Below are 17745 nucleotides of genomic sequence, written 5' to 3' on the forward strand. Positions count from 1 at the left end.
CCAAACCTGTATACATTTCTTTTTTCTGTTGAACACAAAGGAAGATATTCTTGAAGAATGTGGGAAACCTAACCGTTCTAGAGCACCATTGACTTCACTTTTTTTTTTTTTACTATGGAAGTCAATGGTGCCCCAAACCAGCCTTGTTACAAACTTTCTTCAAAATATCTTCCTTTGTGTTCAGCACAACAAAGAAATTTATACACATGTGGAACAACCTGAGGGTGAGTAAATGATGACAGAACTTTTATTTTTAGGTGAACTGTCCCTTTAAGTCTTAAAAAGTCTTGAATTCCGTTGTATCAAATTCAAGGCCATAAAAAGTATAATATCTTAAATTGTACAAGGTCTTAATTATCATTTGAAGATATATACAGTAGTCAACATTTGAAGTGGATCAATAAAATTCATCAAAGTTGTCTTAAGAAGGTTTTATGACAACTTTGATGAAAGGTTTTGATCCACTATCTACTATATTTACCACAGATCTTGCCCTTCATCGCCAGTCCCGCCCCAAAGTCACGCTATTGGCAGACAGCCGCTACCTCGTTTTCTGATTGGCTAGTTCTTCTTTTTTGTTGTTTAAAGAGCTTAGAGCTGTTCAATATGTTTTGTATTTTTCTTTCTTTCTATTTATATTTTTCTTTTGTTGTTATACAAGTCTTCTTAACGTCATTATTTAAAATTGTGTTTTAATACCTTGATGTATCGTAAGATTTTGAAATAAAAAAATCAGGTTAATGGCTTTTTTTTTTTTTGTATTCCCAAGAATCGCTTTACAACAGAACAAATATCAATACTAAATTAAATAAACTACTTTCATGCTTTCTTCGCTTTACTTTCGCAAGTAACGCGATATTTTAAATGAACTTGTCGAATTAATGAAGGTTTACTATTTGGAAACTCGTAATATTCCATGTTCAGTGATGGGGCTGACGCGTCTCCATGACAACCGACGCTGCTTTCGGCGCGTAACGTCATAGTTCTATATAAGCTGTTGAGTGAAGATGGCGGAGGCTGCTGCTGCTCCACAACCCCGGTTCTTCTGTCATTGCTGTAAAGGTGAAATCGACCCCAAGCTGCCGGTGAGTACACAACACTTCATTAACAAGCATTCATCTGCGTTGTGTATGCTAACCCCATATTAGCCTCAACACAATTGAAGTAGTCTTTCTTCTATTTATAACTTACAGTAGAAGTACTAACATACAGTTCTCTCTATATTTCTTATACATGGAGGGTTTGTATGAGTTCGCGCGCATTAGAATAGATCTATGGGAATGTCTTTCATGTAAATGCGGAATAAACGTTATAAGGAATGCGTGATGAGTGCCATGGTGGCGAGGGATTCGGTATCCAAGTTTGGGAGCAACTCTAATGCCAAATTTAGAACAGCCCCTCGACCGTCTGCAACCCTGTTCGAGGAGAAACACACGCATGCAGTAACATTGACTGGCTGGTGTACATGTCTGGTTGTTTGACACACAGGTGCATTTTGCATGTCATATACATATAAACAAAATGAATTAATTTAAGTCTCAAAACTAAAATTCCAATATCACGCAATTTGTGTAATACCTGTTGGGTAAACAAGTGGAGACATTATAAAATCACCCTGGCATACATTCATACAAGGGTCACCCTTACGAAAAAGAAGTATACTTAAAGTTCATTTTACGAAGTATACTTAAGTAATGTATACTTACATTACATACTTATAATGCATACTTCATTTACTATGTATACTAATGTCAGTGTACTAGTACTAAACTTGTAAGTGTACTATTTCTATACTGCTTAGGACTAAATTGGCCCAAATTTAGTATATAAAAAGTATATACTCAAGTATACTATGGCCCGGTTTCACAGACAGGGCTTAGGCTAAGCCAGAATTAGGCCTTAGTTCAATTAGGATATTTAAGTAGCATTTATAAATGTACACTAGAAAAAAACATTACTGGTGTGCATTTTGAGACAAAACAATAACACTGACATATTTTAAGATATGTCAGTACAAGTTGCTTTCAACTTGAAACTGGGGGTGTAAGTGTAACAATAGTAAACTTTATGTGCATAACTAGTTCACAACTATGTTTCTCATTTGTACTGCGTCTGTACTTATAAGTATACAAGTAGTGTACTATTTTAATCCTAGTAGTACATTTTTTAGTTTACAAAAGTATACTCTAACCAGTTTAGTAGTTTTGCAAGTATAGGCTACTTGTAAGTTTTCTTTAAGTGAACATAACATCATACTTATAGTTTACTATTTATAAATTATTTTTGCACTTTAAGTATACTATATGTTCCTATTTAAGGTAGCCTATAATTTTTTTTATACTTGAAATATACTTTTAAAGGATTAGTTCACTTTCAAATGAAAATTAGCCCAAGCTTTACTAACCCTCAAGCCATCATAGGTGTATATGACTTTCTTCTTTCTGATGAACACAATCGTAGAAATATTAATAAATGTCCTGACGCATCTGAGCTTTATAATGGCAGTATGCGTTACCAAACGAGTATGAGCTGAAGAAAGTGTCTCCATCCATCATAAATGTTCTCCACATGGCTCTGGGGGGTTAATAAAGGCCTTCTGAAGCGAAGCGATGCGTTTGTGTAAAAAATATCCATATTTAACAAGTTATGAAGTAAAACATCTAGCGTCCACCAGACCGTATTCTTCAAAAAGCTTACGCTGTACGTCCTATGCCTTCCCTATTCAACTTACAGAACTAATTCAGCGCCAGTTCATTTTTTTTCCGTAAGTTGAATATTTTACATTTGTGTGAGCAATCTTCTAGCGCTTGTTTCTGTATACAAGACAGCTGGGTGCAATGAGTGGTAATGAGTCCGGGAAGTGGGTTATGGGAAATGAAGTTCAAAAGGTGAGACAACAGTCCGTGTTGGAGTGCCCTCTAGTGGCTAAGTTGAATATTTTACATTTGCGTGAGCAATCTTCTAGCGCTTGTTTCTGCTTCTTCTTTGCCTGTGTTTTGATCCAGAGAGTCTGTACTCTTTCAGAAGATGTGTAATAGCGCCCCCTACTGTATAACAATGAAAACACTGACAGTCTGAAAATTCCAAGTGACAGGGAATTTGTAAATTAGATTTGAAGTACGGATTTGTACACTACCAGTGGACTCATTCAGTCACTTCCATTCATTGATCCTATTCGACCACCAGTGGACTAGCCTACAGATACTCAGATACTCAGAATTAGGAAACATATCTGTTTTCTTTAAAAATCAGTACTTTCAAACAATATAAGCTTATAAGACTGTTTGTAAAACTATGTGAAAAAAGTTTAACAGGATAATCCATCAAAAGATTAAACACAACTACAAGCCAAGTATACTTAGAATACTTAATTATACTTTTAAGTATATTGGACTCAAAATAATTAGGGCCAAATATACTTAGACTTTTCTGTCAGTATAAGTCAAGTATACTTAAGTGCAATTTTAAGTATATTACTGAGAAGTATATAAAAAGTATACTTTGTTATTTTTAGTTTGAAAGAAGTATACTAATAGCACACTCAAATATATATATTTTTCTCATAAGGGCAATGAAGGTATAATAAAGGTTAAATCATTCACTATAATGAAGGTAGATTAAAACATAAAAGTTCAACTGTGTTCTCAGGAGAAAGGTATTTTTCATAAATATTAGAGTGGGGCAAACTGTCACACATCTTTTAAAACAATTCAGTATTTGTTGACCACAACACATGTTTGATATTTCATTTCAAAAACTCAAACCAACACTTTTTTCACCCGTGAAAGGTTATCATTTCTTTGGGATTTTTAATATCTGCAGTTTCACAACCAAAAGCTAAGCATGTTTTTGAATTATGCTAGTATGTTGCTAGCATTTGTTTTTACATTTATTATTATGCTTTCAAACATTTGATTTGTCTGAAAACCTCTAAAAGTCAACATCAGAATTCAATTTGTTTGGGACTGATGTGCAGAATAATGTACTTTTTTATCAATCCTTTGAACAGGAATATGTTTGTCCCAGATGTGAATCTGGCTTCATTGAAGAGGTGTCAGAAAACTCCAGGTGAGTTTCGCATTTATGACATTATGTAATAATCCAGATTGAATTCTTTTTCAGTACTGTTATTGCATGTATCTCTGTTTATTATACTTAAAATATCCTAATAGGAATGATTTGTCTTTTAATTATGATGTTTGTCATTTTCAAATGAGTAAAACTTGTTTTTATTAGTCTTCTTCTTCAGAGTCGTGATGGGGCTGGCAGTGATGACGTGGCCTCACAGTTTGCAGAGGTATAACACTATAAAATTAAATATATCCTCCTTTGACTCAGAATGACTTTGCTGGTGCAGAGGAAATAATTCCTTAAGGGGGGGTCAGTCATACTTTTGTTTCTCTATGAGTCTTTTGTCTTTTCCTTTGATTAGCTGTGGCAGCTGCTCTTCATGGAACATTCTGCCCTCCTATCCGACCCCACCGTCACAGATGCGCTCCGCAGCCGCTCTGGGGTCGAGGCAGCAGTTGGTGATCCTGCCTCCGGGACAGCAGGACCTGTAGCTTCCGTGGAGACTTTGTTAGACTGCACAGAGCCTGCGCTCCACCCTCCACAAAACAGCCAGCAGCGAAACTCTAGACTGGATCAGGGACAGGCTGTGGAGGGGTGTGTACTGACACTTGTTACAGCTGCTGTCTTCTAGGAGTTCTACAATATGGAATGTATAATGATCCGTATTTGGTCAACTTTAACATTCAGTTTGAACACACAAATGGTTTATACATAAATGCTATAATCATTTTTTCTTTTGCACAGAAATGATCTGTTGGTTTTGCACAGTTCATTGATTCATAATATATTTAATATAGCCATGTTTCTTTTACTTGACTCTGTGATTTGACTTGCAGTAATGTGTAGTATTGTTTAATAACTAAATCTAATTAATAAGAATTTCTTAATTAATCTAGACTTCTACCAAGATTGGATTTTTTGTAAAGAATCATTGATGCTCTAATTTGGTTCTTTTAAATAGACACCCGTGTCTCCATTCAATTTTTGCTTTTGTGGCATTTTTTAGGTGTTCAAGCACACAGTGCTGAAACCCTATTGTAATTGTAAGGATTTTTATTATTTGTCTTCTGCATAAAACTGATCGGGCAGACCAAACCGTTAGGCCTAGAAACTTGAAACTTGGTCAGATGATAAGTCTCAATTTAGGGAGTGTCACGGATGGCACAAAGACAAGAAGGTTAGATCCAAATGCAGCTTTAATTGGGAAATCCTTAAACATAATCCAGGCAGGCGAGGGTCAAAGTACACAGAGCAGTCCACATAAAACAAAGAAAACAAAAGCCAGTGACCAAAAACGAAACTTCCATAACAAAAGCAGAAACAAACTCAGTATAAATAGACAGAACACTAATAACATAATACAAGACAGCTGGGTGCAATTAGTGGTAATGAGTCCGGGAAGTGGGTTATGGGAAATGAAGTTCAAAAGGTGAGACAACAGTCCGTGTTGGAGTGCCCTCTAGTGGCTAACTAGGGCACTCCAACTGGTGATCATGACAGGGAGAGACTGACAAGGTGTGATCCCCGATTGGCCAATAGGTAGCGCTACAGCGATCAAAAACAAGAAACTGCTCATAACTTCAGGGCTGCGTTCCACTCCGATTTCAAACTTCCCTAAGCACTTTCCCTTGGGGGAATTTTTAAGTGCGTTCCACTCTGTGAAGTGGACGAGGGAAGTTTATATGGACAAACCCTCGTCCCCTCGATTTTGACAGAGGCAGTGAGTCTACTTTGATGTACACTTCAAGTAGCTCTATATCCCACAATTCAACTTGATTGTGACGTCACAGCAGATCGCGCTTAACTGAAGTGTATGATATATTAATTATTTTGAGAATTAATCGCATAATAGTTTATAATATTATATGTTGAGATTCAGTCGCATTGGCTAATACTTGTAGCTACCTTATGTTCACAGTCAGAGTTTATACTATTGATATTTTGTTTCATTTTTGTAATTTTATTTTTCTCCAATAGCTAATATACATATAGGATTTATATATTTTCTCCAACAACTTATAAGCATATAGAATGCTGCATAAAACAAATTCATAAGTACAAAAGGGGTTTAAATAATAAATCAGCTCCATAGTGAATTCCAAGTGATCAAGAGCTTAGTGCAGTGGTCTCAAACTCAATTCCTGGAGGGCCACAGCTCTGCACAGTTTTGCTCCAACCCTAATCAAACACACTTGATCCAGCTAATCAAGGTCTTCAGGATTACTAGAAACTTCCAAACAGGTGTGATTTTTGAGCTGGTTGGAGCTAAACTCTGCAGAGCTCTGGCTGTCAAGGAATTGAGTTTGAGAACACTGGCTTAGTGCGTTTCATTTAAACCTTATGTATGAGTTCCCCCAGTAGTGGGCACTCATGCAACGTAAGCAATGACGCACATTGACGAACAAAACATCGAAACTTCTCCGATTTCATTTGCGCCTGGAAAAAATTTCCACCATTTTGAATTTTGTCCGAAACCTACTTTTGCGAACTAGCTCTAGGTTTTTCACCCGATCAGAACCAAACCAGTGCAGAAATGTTCTCTGGAGATTGAATATCAAAAGTTATATATAAAAAAAAAAATGTTGAAATTTTGATTCACGGTTGCTAAGGGGCGCCAAAACGTTCGGAATGGGCGAGGCCACTTTTACTAAAATGGCTATAACTCTTGAACGGAATGAGATATTTTCATCAAACTCAGTATTCTTGTGTATGGGCTCATTTGCGGCGATAGGACACATGGTGGCGCTATAGCATGAAAAAAACATGAAAACAGCTATAACTACACAACCATTAGCCTGACGGACTTGAAAATTGGCATGCAGTGTCTTGGTCCAAGGAGCCATGATTGTCCAAGGACATTGGCGTATCTCGAAAAACATGGCCGCCATCAGTTTGAGCACCTATTAGACAAGGTTAACGGAGGCGATTGGAACGAAACTCGGTTGGCATGTTTGTCTCATGGCCCTAGAGGTCTGTAAGAATTTTGAAATAATTCGGCCACTCGATGGCGCTAGCAAGTTTTATGCCTCTGTAATCACGTGGTGTTTCACATTTACACACAATATTCATATCATTTGATAGATCTCCTCATGCTGAAAAATTTTGCCTCAATAACCACTGCTGTCAATCAAATCATTCATTAAATATTTGCAATTATGTAAAAAACCTACTTTTGCAAACTAGTCCTAGGTTTTTCGCCCGATCGGAGCCAAACCAGTGCAGTACAATTCTCTGGACTCTCTGGATCAATAATTATCAAAATAATTGAACTTTACCCTTTGGGTAGCTATAACAGGGTCGTTTAGAAAAAGGGCGTGGCAAAATATACTAAAAAGCCTATAAATCCTAAACAAAAACTCAGAACTTCACGAAAATAGGTGAGCATGTCATATATGATTCTAAAAACATACAAACATTTATGGAGTTCGGGCCGTAGGTGGCACTATAACTGTTAAAAAGCTTTAAAAACCATATATTTCCCACAGTAAATTGCCTGTATTGGCTGTAAATGGTCTTTCCATCTATGATCTAAGTGGTTACATGCTTGCTAAATAAAACATAATACCTTTTTACACTTGTGCTTAAAGGAACACTCCACTTTTTTTGAAAATAGGCTCATTTTCCAACTCCCCTAGAGTTAAACAGTTGAGTTTTACCGTTTTCGAATTCATTCAGCCGATCTCCGGGTCTGGCGGTACCACTTTTAGCACAGCTTAGCACAGTTTAGCATTGTTCATTGAATCTGATGAGACCAATAGCATCTCGCTCAAAAAAATTACCAAAGAATTTTGATATTTTTCCTATTTAAAACTTGACTCTTCTGTAGTGACATTGTGTACTAAGACCAACGGAAAATGAAAAGTTGCGATTTTCTAGGCCAATATAGCTCGGAACTATACTCTCATTCCGGCGTAATAATCAAGGAACTTTGCTGCCGTACCATTGGTGCAGCAGGCGCAATGATATTACGCAAAAAGTGGAGTGTTCCTTTAAAGGCCTTAAAGTGCTTGAACCCCGATAATTGCTGCTCGCAGCTATATTTAATTTTTTCTTCTTCTTCATTTTTGTTTTATTAAGATTGATATTCTCATATCACAAACTTAAACTTTGTTTCTTTAAATGCACCGAAACTGTCTTTGTTTCTTTAAGGATTGTCCAGCAGTTCCTGGATGGTCTGTTTTCCAGTTCTGATAGTGCAGGTTCCCAAACCTCCTCTTGGTATGTTTTTGTGGTTTACCGTGATTCTGTTAAGTAGAATATGTTCCTGAAATAACATTCCTGTAAATCAGATTTTAGGTTTGGCTGGGCTTAAATATATTCTTATCAACCCATCACCTTTGTTTGTTTGACAGGACTGTTGTTCCAGGACCAACAAAAGATATTCATGGTTCCCTTTGCCTTACAAATTCATTCATTTGTATATGTGAAGACAGTATCAACAGATCTATCCAATGATGTATCAATAACCTGTTCCTCAGGTCTAGCATGCTACACTCTAACCCTGGAGATTATGCTTGGGGACAAGGAGGTTTAGATGTGGTCATCACAGAGGTTAGACACACTGTCATAGGTGACATCATCTAATGATATGACTCATGTCCTCAACCTTTTTGCAATTAGCCTCTTTAGTTTTCTGCCTAGTATTAATATTTTGCCTTTTGCTAGTTAAATTTGTCTCCAGGCTTGAGTCAAGCACGTTATAGACTTTTTTCCCCCAAAATTAAAGAAGCATTAGAAGTATCCTGCTCATCAACCTTTGCAGTTTTTCTGTTCTCTTTCAGTTGCTTGGTCAGTCTGAAAATACCGGCCCCCCTCCTGCCGAGAAGGAGATGATCTCATCTCTCCCCACTGTTAGCATCTCTTCAGAACAGGCTGGTAAGTTCCCATAATCCTCTGAGTCACCATGCACACTTTTCATTTTACTTTCTGTAAAGAAAAACAGGGCTGTTCACATACTTCTGGTCACCTTCAGGAAGTGTTTTTCTTGCTTTTCCTGGCAGTCTATTGTATTGAGTATGATAAATTTGAGAGGTTGAACTGGAAAGTGTTAAAACAAGATGGATCTCTATGATTCTAACAGCAGTGTATTGTGTATCTGCCATTTTTATCAAATGTTTCCAGAGACTAACATTTTCCCCCTCATATTATTGATTGCTGAGCTACAACTCAATTTGTTTATGCGGTTACAAATTTTTAAACTTTCCATTTCATAGGATGTCCCAGCTAACAGGGAACATTCTCAGAATTTTGGCTAACTTTCTAGCTAGGTTCTCTCAAAGTTATAAACAAATGTTCTTCCAGGAACATTAATAGAATGTTTGTTCAAAAGTATCTAGTTTTTAGTTATGCTCTCAAAATGTTAGCACAAAAAAACGTTATTTATACAATGTAAGTAACGTTCCCATATTGTTTGCAAAATATAAAATGGAATGTCCCCTTAACGTTCGTATAACCAAGAAAAAAACATTTTTGAAACACTTTTTTTTTTTTAAACTAGATGTTCAGAGAACTTTTAGAAACAACATTTTCATAACTTAAAGTGCCCCTTTTGTGCTATTTTAAAGGTTCCTAATTGTGTTTTGGAGGTCTACAATAGGTTCACTTGTATCCAAGGTCAAAAAACACTTTAATTTTCTCATAATATACATTGCACATCACCTCTTTTGTCAAAGAGTCTGAAAACGGTTTGTTCAAAATTTCAGTCTCTCTAAACCCCTTCTTACCACAAGCCTACTTCTCTGCTCTGATTGGTCAGACAGCCCAGTTTGTTGTTATCGGTCTACCACTTACATCACGTGTCAGAAACGAAACTCCCATTACCATATCTTAATTTCAGCGCTTGATACACAGTGATATGAACGATGGTGTCGGTTTTTCCATATCAGTTCCAGCGCGAGTGGAAAGTGGATTTGCAGCGCTGAAAACAGCATCTTCTTGACATGTCAAGCAACATAAACTAAACTATTCCAGGCCTCGACTACAACTACAGTATTTGAGGGCGCGTCAAAATAGACATCGTTCACGGGCAGCCAATGAAGACCATAGGCTGGTGTTATGCAAATTTTCTTACACTGTATACTATGTAATAGGAAGTGGGACTAGAATTACTGACTCGTCAGTTCAGAATCGATTCTTTCTTTTGGGAGACAATAATTTTATTTGTCGTGCACTTTGATCTTTAAAACTTTGAAGACATTTTACATTCACAATCAGCTATATTCCTCACTGCATGAAAGGCAATATTCGAAAAAGCACTTTCTTAGAACGTTCTTAGAACATATTTTTGTTAGCTGGGATGCAGCACTTGACAGTTGCTTTCTCCATTTTTCTTGTGTGTTCATCCATGCATATTTTTCTTCGTCTCTCTCACAGCATGCCGACTGGAATGCACTGTGTGTAGAGAGGAATACTCTGTTAGGGGAATCTGTCCGACAGCTGCCCTGTCTGCACTACTTTCACAGCAACTGTATTGTGCCCTGGCTACAACTGGTATGAGTCTCATAAAACAACCTTATGATCTTCTGTCATCAGACCCAAATTTATTAACAGAATTAAACCAAAACATGAGCTTAAATCAGTGCTGCTTGTCGTAAATAGTGGTGGCCATGTGTAATCGTTGGTTATATTTGACTAACAAGCAAAAATGTTTAGAAGGACGTCTAGTGGTGGACAGAGGAAAAACAACCTTACTCTAACGGACTGATCAAAGCCTGTAGAGGTGGTCAGTCATGACGTCAATTTGTAGACCAACCGAAAGTCTAATTCCCCCTCGGGAATTTCCACCGGGTTTTTAAAATGTCAGTTTTCATTTTATGAGTGCAGTAAACTTTGTGGTTAACATTACTTGAAGAGACTTGAAAATCTTTTCTCTATAACATTACACACAGTCATACCACAAACATGATTTTTTGAGGAGACCGGTTTGAAATGTGCTCAGATGTTAATGATATTTGAAAACTGTTGGTCATTGAATACTAAATTATGTACTAAAATAACCTATGCTGCCGTTTAAATGTTTGGGGTTGATCTTAAAAGAAGTCTCTTACGCAGTGATATTAGTAAAATTTACAGAATATCATTACAATTTAAAATAACTGTTTTCTGTTTTAATGTATTTTGAAAATTTAATGTATTTTTGTGATTGCAAAGCTGAATTTTCAGCATCATTACTCCAGTCTTCAGTGTCACATGATCCATCAGAAGTCAGTCATGCTGATTTGGTGCTCAAGAAACATTCCTTATTATTATCAATGTTAAAAACAGTTGTTCTACTTAATATTTTTGTGGAAACTGTGCAGTGCTGCCAATTTAGAGATTTTGTTGCTAGATTTAGCCCCTTTTGAGACTATTTTCAAAAGCCTAGTGACAAATCTAGCAACTTCTTGGACAAACCTTATCCGTGGACTCGCCAGTATGATGTTATCTAGCGACATATTAGCGACAATTAGCAACATTGAAACTGTGGTACATTTTTTTCAGGGTTCTTTAAAACGCATAACTTTTGCTATGGTTACGCCTGTTGTTTACACTACGCCAGCATTTACAAACCTCAAAAACTGAGACTTCCGAAAGTGCTGCAGAGCCTGTTTTAATTTGAAAATTCCGGGGTTGAATTTCAGTGTAGACGGACCAATAGGTTGGTTTCACGTGACGTCACAGCAGCAGCGCGAATGTGTCCGGAGGGCAGGGAGTGATGTTTCTATATAGGAATCCTATCAAAAACTCAATATTCGTATGTTTTGCGTTGTTTATGGTTGCTCAAATCGTTAAAATCGAGAACCCAGAAGGTGTTTTTATCGTTTACATATCTTATACCGTTTTTTATAACTTATTTAGTTTTTTTAACTTTAAAAGTTGTCGCCTTTTATAGCGTTTTGCGTCTGCTGATACTGAAATGAATATGGATACCTTACCTTTTGTTTTGAATTGGTTAAATATTCACATTCTTCATGCTATCATTTGCAGGGAGGAGAAGATATTTTATCCTATTGAATGATAATTTGGTGTTTTAACTTCATTTTTGTAGAATTCCGTTCATGTTGATCTGGTTACCATGAAAACAGACACGCGCTGCTGCTTCAGCCGTCGTATTGTAGAAAATGTCCAAAATAAATGTTTAACAAGCTGACAGAAGTCGATGCATTTCTTTGTTGGAAGCGTGTAAATGTAACTAGTTTTAATGTTATTTTTGTAAATATTCACTTTCCCATATGACCACGAAGGAGAATCGGAGGGTCACATTCAGGGACAGACACCGACACGCTGTATTTTTGTATTTATTTCAACAAATGACAACCGAAATCAAACTATAGAAGCTCATCAACAGTTTTGAAGTGGCTGTGTGCAAGTTATAATCATTCACAAGCGAGTGAGTCATACTCACAAACAATGTTAATTAAATATTACACAAAAACCAAATACAAAACTCAGCTAAGTACAGTATGTGTTTATTTTGAGTGAAAGATAGTGGGTTTATTTAGTGACATTATTACATTTGCTAGTCGTCTCACCTTCTCAACCAAGGCAAAAATTGTATTAGCAGTTTTTTTTCCCCCGAACGATATCGTGAGTTCCTATTACAGTTCTCGATTCAGCATAAATGACCAACAATGGCGACATTTTTCACAATCATGACAGAAAATTAAAATACTGCTGGGTTGTAACATCACTTGCAGAAAGGCAGCGCGATATAAACAAACCCAGAACAGAACTGAACACGGCGTTACGGCAGCTTAACATCCTCTATATCTACCTCCTCGATGGCAGTCAAGTCTTTCAATTCAGTGGAAATGTCGCTCCTCTTCATAACATAAGTATCACGTCCAACATATGTTGTGATTTTCTGTCTAAATCAGCACAGAACGGACTTTTTCCCATCTCTTCCATTCTAATTTTCACTGCTTGCCCTCCACCGGAATTTCGCGCGTCACGAGAACCACGTGACTGAAAACAACCTATTGGAGATTTGAAAACAATGGCGTGGCTGCCCACGTTCGCTCTGCGTATCCTTGACGACCGTGTAAACAATAACATGTAGACTGAACTACAATCTTTGCTGGCTTTGTTGTCATTTTTAGCAGCCATTGTGCAGTTAAACTGCATTTTTTTTTAAATACTGTAGCTACCTACATTCGCAAGAGGCAACTGTTTACACTTGTACACGCATGCCCAGTCATGTGACATGCGTTTTCGGTCGTGTAGTGTAGACGGAGGTCGTTTCTGAAATGCCAGTGTAGACGAGGATCGTTTTCATTTAAAAAAACTAGTGTAAACGGGGCCTAAGCCTAATGTACATTCCATTCTTATCAATAAATGTGCTTTTTGTTCCAAGAGTTGTCATGTTTGACTGCATTTATTTGAAATAGATCTTTTGGTAACATTATAAATGTCTTTTGTGTTAATAGCATGACACCTGCCCTGTCTGCCGGAAAAGTCTAGATGGTGAAGACCGGGGTTTCCAGCCCCATACAGGACCTCCTCCTGGGGTAATCCCCTCATCGACAAATGTAGAGGAACGTAGCACCTTTGAGACTATTTAGCCTCCTTTTCCTTCCTATTTTGATCAATCCAGGACAAAGAGAAGCACCATAGCCATGTGCACCAGTGCTTCCTGAAGCCCCTAAAAAGACCTTCCAGTCAAGTGCCTTTTATTTCGAGAGACATTTTAATTTAAGCAACCCTTTTTGAATTAATATATGTTTGATAAGCATCTATATCTGTTAATTTTGTTTGTATAATGTTTGTGAACTAAAATCCCGCCAAGGATGTTTACAGTCCAACCTGAGCAAACACGTTTCAACTTTGACTTCAGTTTTGATAATTCCAGGTTGGATAAACACAGTCTCTTTGGTGGGCCGCAGGACTGGAGCTCACAACCACTGAGATAGATGATACAGATGTCTCAGGGGATACAGTTCAAGTTGCATATGCATATTTAATGGCATGGCACACGTTTACCCTATAGCTTCTTCAGAGCTCTCGTTTCAATACCTCACAAAGAAGTCCAGCGCACGGTTCACTTTCCCTTACCTGTCATCTGCTTCACACATGCCTTCACTCTTTTGAAGGTATCATAGAAACACAAGGATTTAGATACCTGCTCAAGTTTTGCACTGTGAAATGTTCAGTCTGCTCAACATGTTTTGGGTTGATAGTTTACACTTTTGTGCTTGATGTTGACTTACATTGCTACATATAGTTTGTGGGGTTTTGTAGATAGATTTAAAAAAGTACTACTGCATTTACATATTTTGAAGCTGTTTGATGTTCCTCTGGGTGCTTTTGTCATCATTCTCAGGGTTCCTTGACTTTCTGCTCCATATTTTGATATTAAGATACAGTCCCACTTATGAGAATGTTCACTTCACAGTATGGCCTTTGAACATTTTGAATGTCATTTGGAATTATATACCACACACAATCACAAAAGTGAATGTTAAATGTTTACAAGAAAGAAAAAAAATGTTGCAATGAATAATTAGAAAAAGGCACATAAATTATAACCATAAGCCAACCTATTACATACTGCACTCTCAAAGCAAATAAATAAAATATTTTATTAAAATGAGTTTTGTGTGTTTTAAACATTGGAGTGTATGAACTATATGTGGTTTTCAATTGTTGATAGCAAGAGTTCAGGGTGGCTGATGACTGAATATATTATAAATAATTAAACCTAATGACAGAAAATGAGACAAAATTGTGTTAATTAGATAAACATTTATTTTACATAATATTTAATAATCTCAAATATTTCAGCCTAGTATTGGACTGAAGATTCATGATAGGATTATGATTAACCATTATTTAATCATAATAGAGTTGTGTAGTGTTTAGTTTTTACATGCATCTTTCAAAGGTTTTATTCAGCAAGGATGTATTAAAATGAAAGTGACAGTTAAGTAATTTATAATGTTATAAAAGATTTCTATTTCAAATAAATGCAGTTTTTTTGATCATTGTATTCATCAATACTGAAAGAAATGAATCACGATTTCCACTGATAATAATAATAAATGCTTCTTGAGCATCAAATCAGCATATTAGAATGATTTCAGAAGGATCATGTGACCCTGAAGACTGGAGTAATGATGCTGAAAATTCAGCTTTGCATCAGAGGGAAAAAATCTTACCGACCCCATGTTGAATAATAGTGTATTAGGTTTGCATGCTTGTGAGAGGATGATATGCTTTTCAAAATGATACCAAGTAACATATTGGTTCCAATGACATCTGTCATTTAGATTTTGTATTAGAGAAAGCTTCTGAACACAGCTTCCTAATTAATTTATGTTATTAATGTTTGACACGTCCTCATGCCATGCAGTCAGTCAGATTAATTATCTCATTTGCAGCTTGAAAAATCCAACATCAAATTAGTTACAAAACAGCAACAGTTTCAATATGTGAACTATGACCAAGGTCATTTCTGCATGATTAGTAGAGGTAAATGAGACACGTGACTATTCATTTTTTCCACTTGAGATGTTATGAGACACTCTGCACTTGTGTAAATGCAGAACTGACCAGTCACTTAGATCAATGTCAAAAAATAACCATATGGTTTGTGCAACTGAAGATATTTTATCATCCTATGTGGCTCTTCCAAGCTTTATCCAAAAGTTCAAAGGGAGTTTGTGTGGATAGATGGAGTAAAAGGTCAAAAAAAAATAGAAAAAGAAAAAGAATTCAGGTTTGCTCTATGTCATTGTTGCTCTAATTATTGTGAATTATGCCCACTTATACAGTTACACAACCCTCCACAGCTAATACCCTAGAGAGTCTCAATATTTCACTGTGGTTAAACACTGACATGACACAACAGGATCCAGAAATGGCTATAATTGATGCCCTTTTCGCAATAGTGGTTAGGATTTTGATTAATCACAGTGACTCTTGAATTTATCAACTAAAAAGATTTGTTCAGTAGTAAGATTTGTTCAGTTTCTGTATTACTTCGTTACACCAGTAGGTGGCGTCAAGTGAGTGTGTTTTGTGAGTCATTGAATAATTTACTGAACTGACTTGTTAAAAAAGTCATTCACAACTGAAAGTCTTGTTAATTCATTTAGTGTATAAACATCACTTGAATCACTTTCAGAATTATTTTTTCAGGTGATAAATGATGCAACCCCCCCCCCCCCCCCCCCCCAAAGAAAGGGGAGAAAAAAAAACAAAAAACATCAGTGTTTGACTTTTTAATGCTGTATTTAAATTTTAATGTTTATATATTTTAATATTTTATTTGCCAGTAAACCACTTTTATTGATTGCAATAAAGACGCTATTGCAAATACTGGAAGAAGAAACATGGTGTCTGTAATCGGAAACACACAATATCTTTCCAGCACTTCAAATGTTATTTTTAATGTGATTAAAAAACATTGTTCATCCTTCTAAGATTGTCCCCATTTGTAAAACCGAATGTTTCAAGATGTAGGAAATACATTTGATGGAAACCACTTTTATTTAAAAAATAAAAAGATGTTAATTACCTCTATAACCAGCAGATGGCGGCAGATGAGCTCATATTAGCCATTTCCTTTAATATTTTTTTCCACTCAGCTTTGCTTTTGAATAAATAATAAACATTATAAAATCACAAAGTTTAAAAATACATTTTGTCAAGGTGAAGTATTAATGGTGCGTTCAAGTCCTCCTGGGAAGTTCGTATGTACGAGGTGGGAAGTCGTGTGTACGACGGTAGGGGCGTTCAAGTCACTTTCGTCGGAGTAAGATGGCGGTGTGCCTTCTCTAAATTAATTACACAAAATAACAACACTTCTGCTTCTAGAAAATGTAGAGCAAAGAATGTGCATTAGTTGTATGTTGCTTTTTTATGTTTTTAATTAATTTATGAAGCCATTGTAAAATTTATTGTTACATATTACATTTTTATATTGTGATGCTATCGTATTTTAGCTGGAAATCAGCTTACTTCGTTGTAAATAGAAAAGCCTGACAATGTCACTGCTAAATACCTGCAAGTATTGTGTTATTGCGCTATGTTTCTGACTGACACGCCCCCAACTCGTACAGATCGGAGCTTAAAGAAAATTATGAGCTTCCCACTGGTATTTACGACATTGTGGTGGCATTCATGTCGGTTCTGCTCGTAAATACGATCTTTCCGACATGACTTGAACGCACCATAAGTACTCACAAAATCTCATGAAAAACAATAACTTTTCTTGTGAATGCGAGCACCGCGCACTCCCTTTATAATCACTGAAGCTGTCAGTCAGTGCAGCTCAGTGATTTCAACACACTTGTGAAAACTAACATTGTATTCAATTAATAACTAAAATGCATAATAAATCTTTAATTTAAAGCGTGTTTATGCTTTTTTTTTCCACATGAAAATGTAAAAACTGATGGTCAAATTGAATATTGCCGAGGAGAAACTGATGAACGTGTCTTTTTTATGTCGTCTTATTTTTTAATAACTAAATTAATGCTAGGCCTGACTATTTAAGTGACTATATTCTGATTATAAACTAAGTATTACACTATTGATGCTGTTAAAGCTACTTTCAGGACATTGAAGAACACCAACAAGTGACATTTCACCGGAAGTTTTCCAGCTGGCTTATTTATTTCCTATGGTCCATTTGCACCGATTAGTTGCTGGACTCCTAATGATGGATTCCGCTCACTTACAATTTCACAACCCACC

The 17745-nt window shown here is 36.4% G+C and overlaps 1 protein-coding gene across 1 annotated transcript; it reads left to right on the forward strand.

Annotated features, from left to right (window-relative positions):
- Positions 1-782: 782 nt before the first annotated feature.
- rnf115b (ring finger protein 115b) lies at positions 783-14635 on the forward strand. The gene is given in 10 exon segments (XM_048202574.1): positions 783-1085; positions 4010-4068; positions 4237-4297; positions 4433-4665; positions 8221-8289; positions 8550-8622; positions 8853-8946; positions 10444-10487; positions 10489-10560; positions 13476-14635. Coding segments are annotated over 10 exon segments (918 nt in total). The 5' UTR covers positions 783-1007; the 3' UTR covers positions 13611-14635.
- The last annotated feature ends 3110 nt before the right edge of the window (positions 14636-17745 follow it).

Source organism: Megalobrama amblycephala, linkage group LG9 (assembly GCF_018812025.1).
Source record: "Megalobrama amblycephala isolate DHTTF-2021 linkage group LG9, ASM1881202v1, whole genome shotgun sequence".
Taxonomy (NCBI): Eukaryota; Metazoa; Chordata; class Actinopteri; order Cypriniformes; family Xenocyprididae; genus Megalobrama; species Megalobrama amblycephala.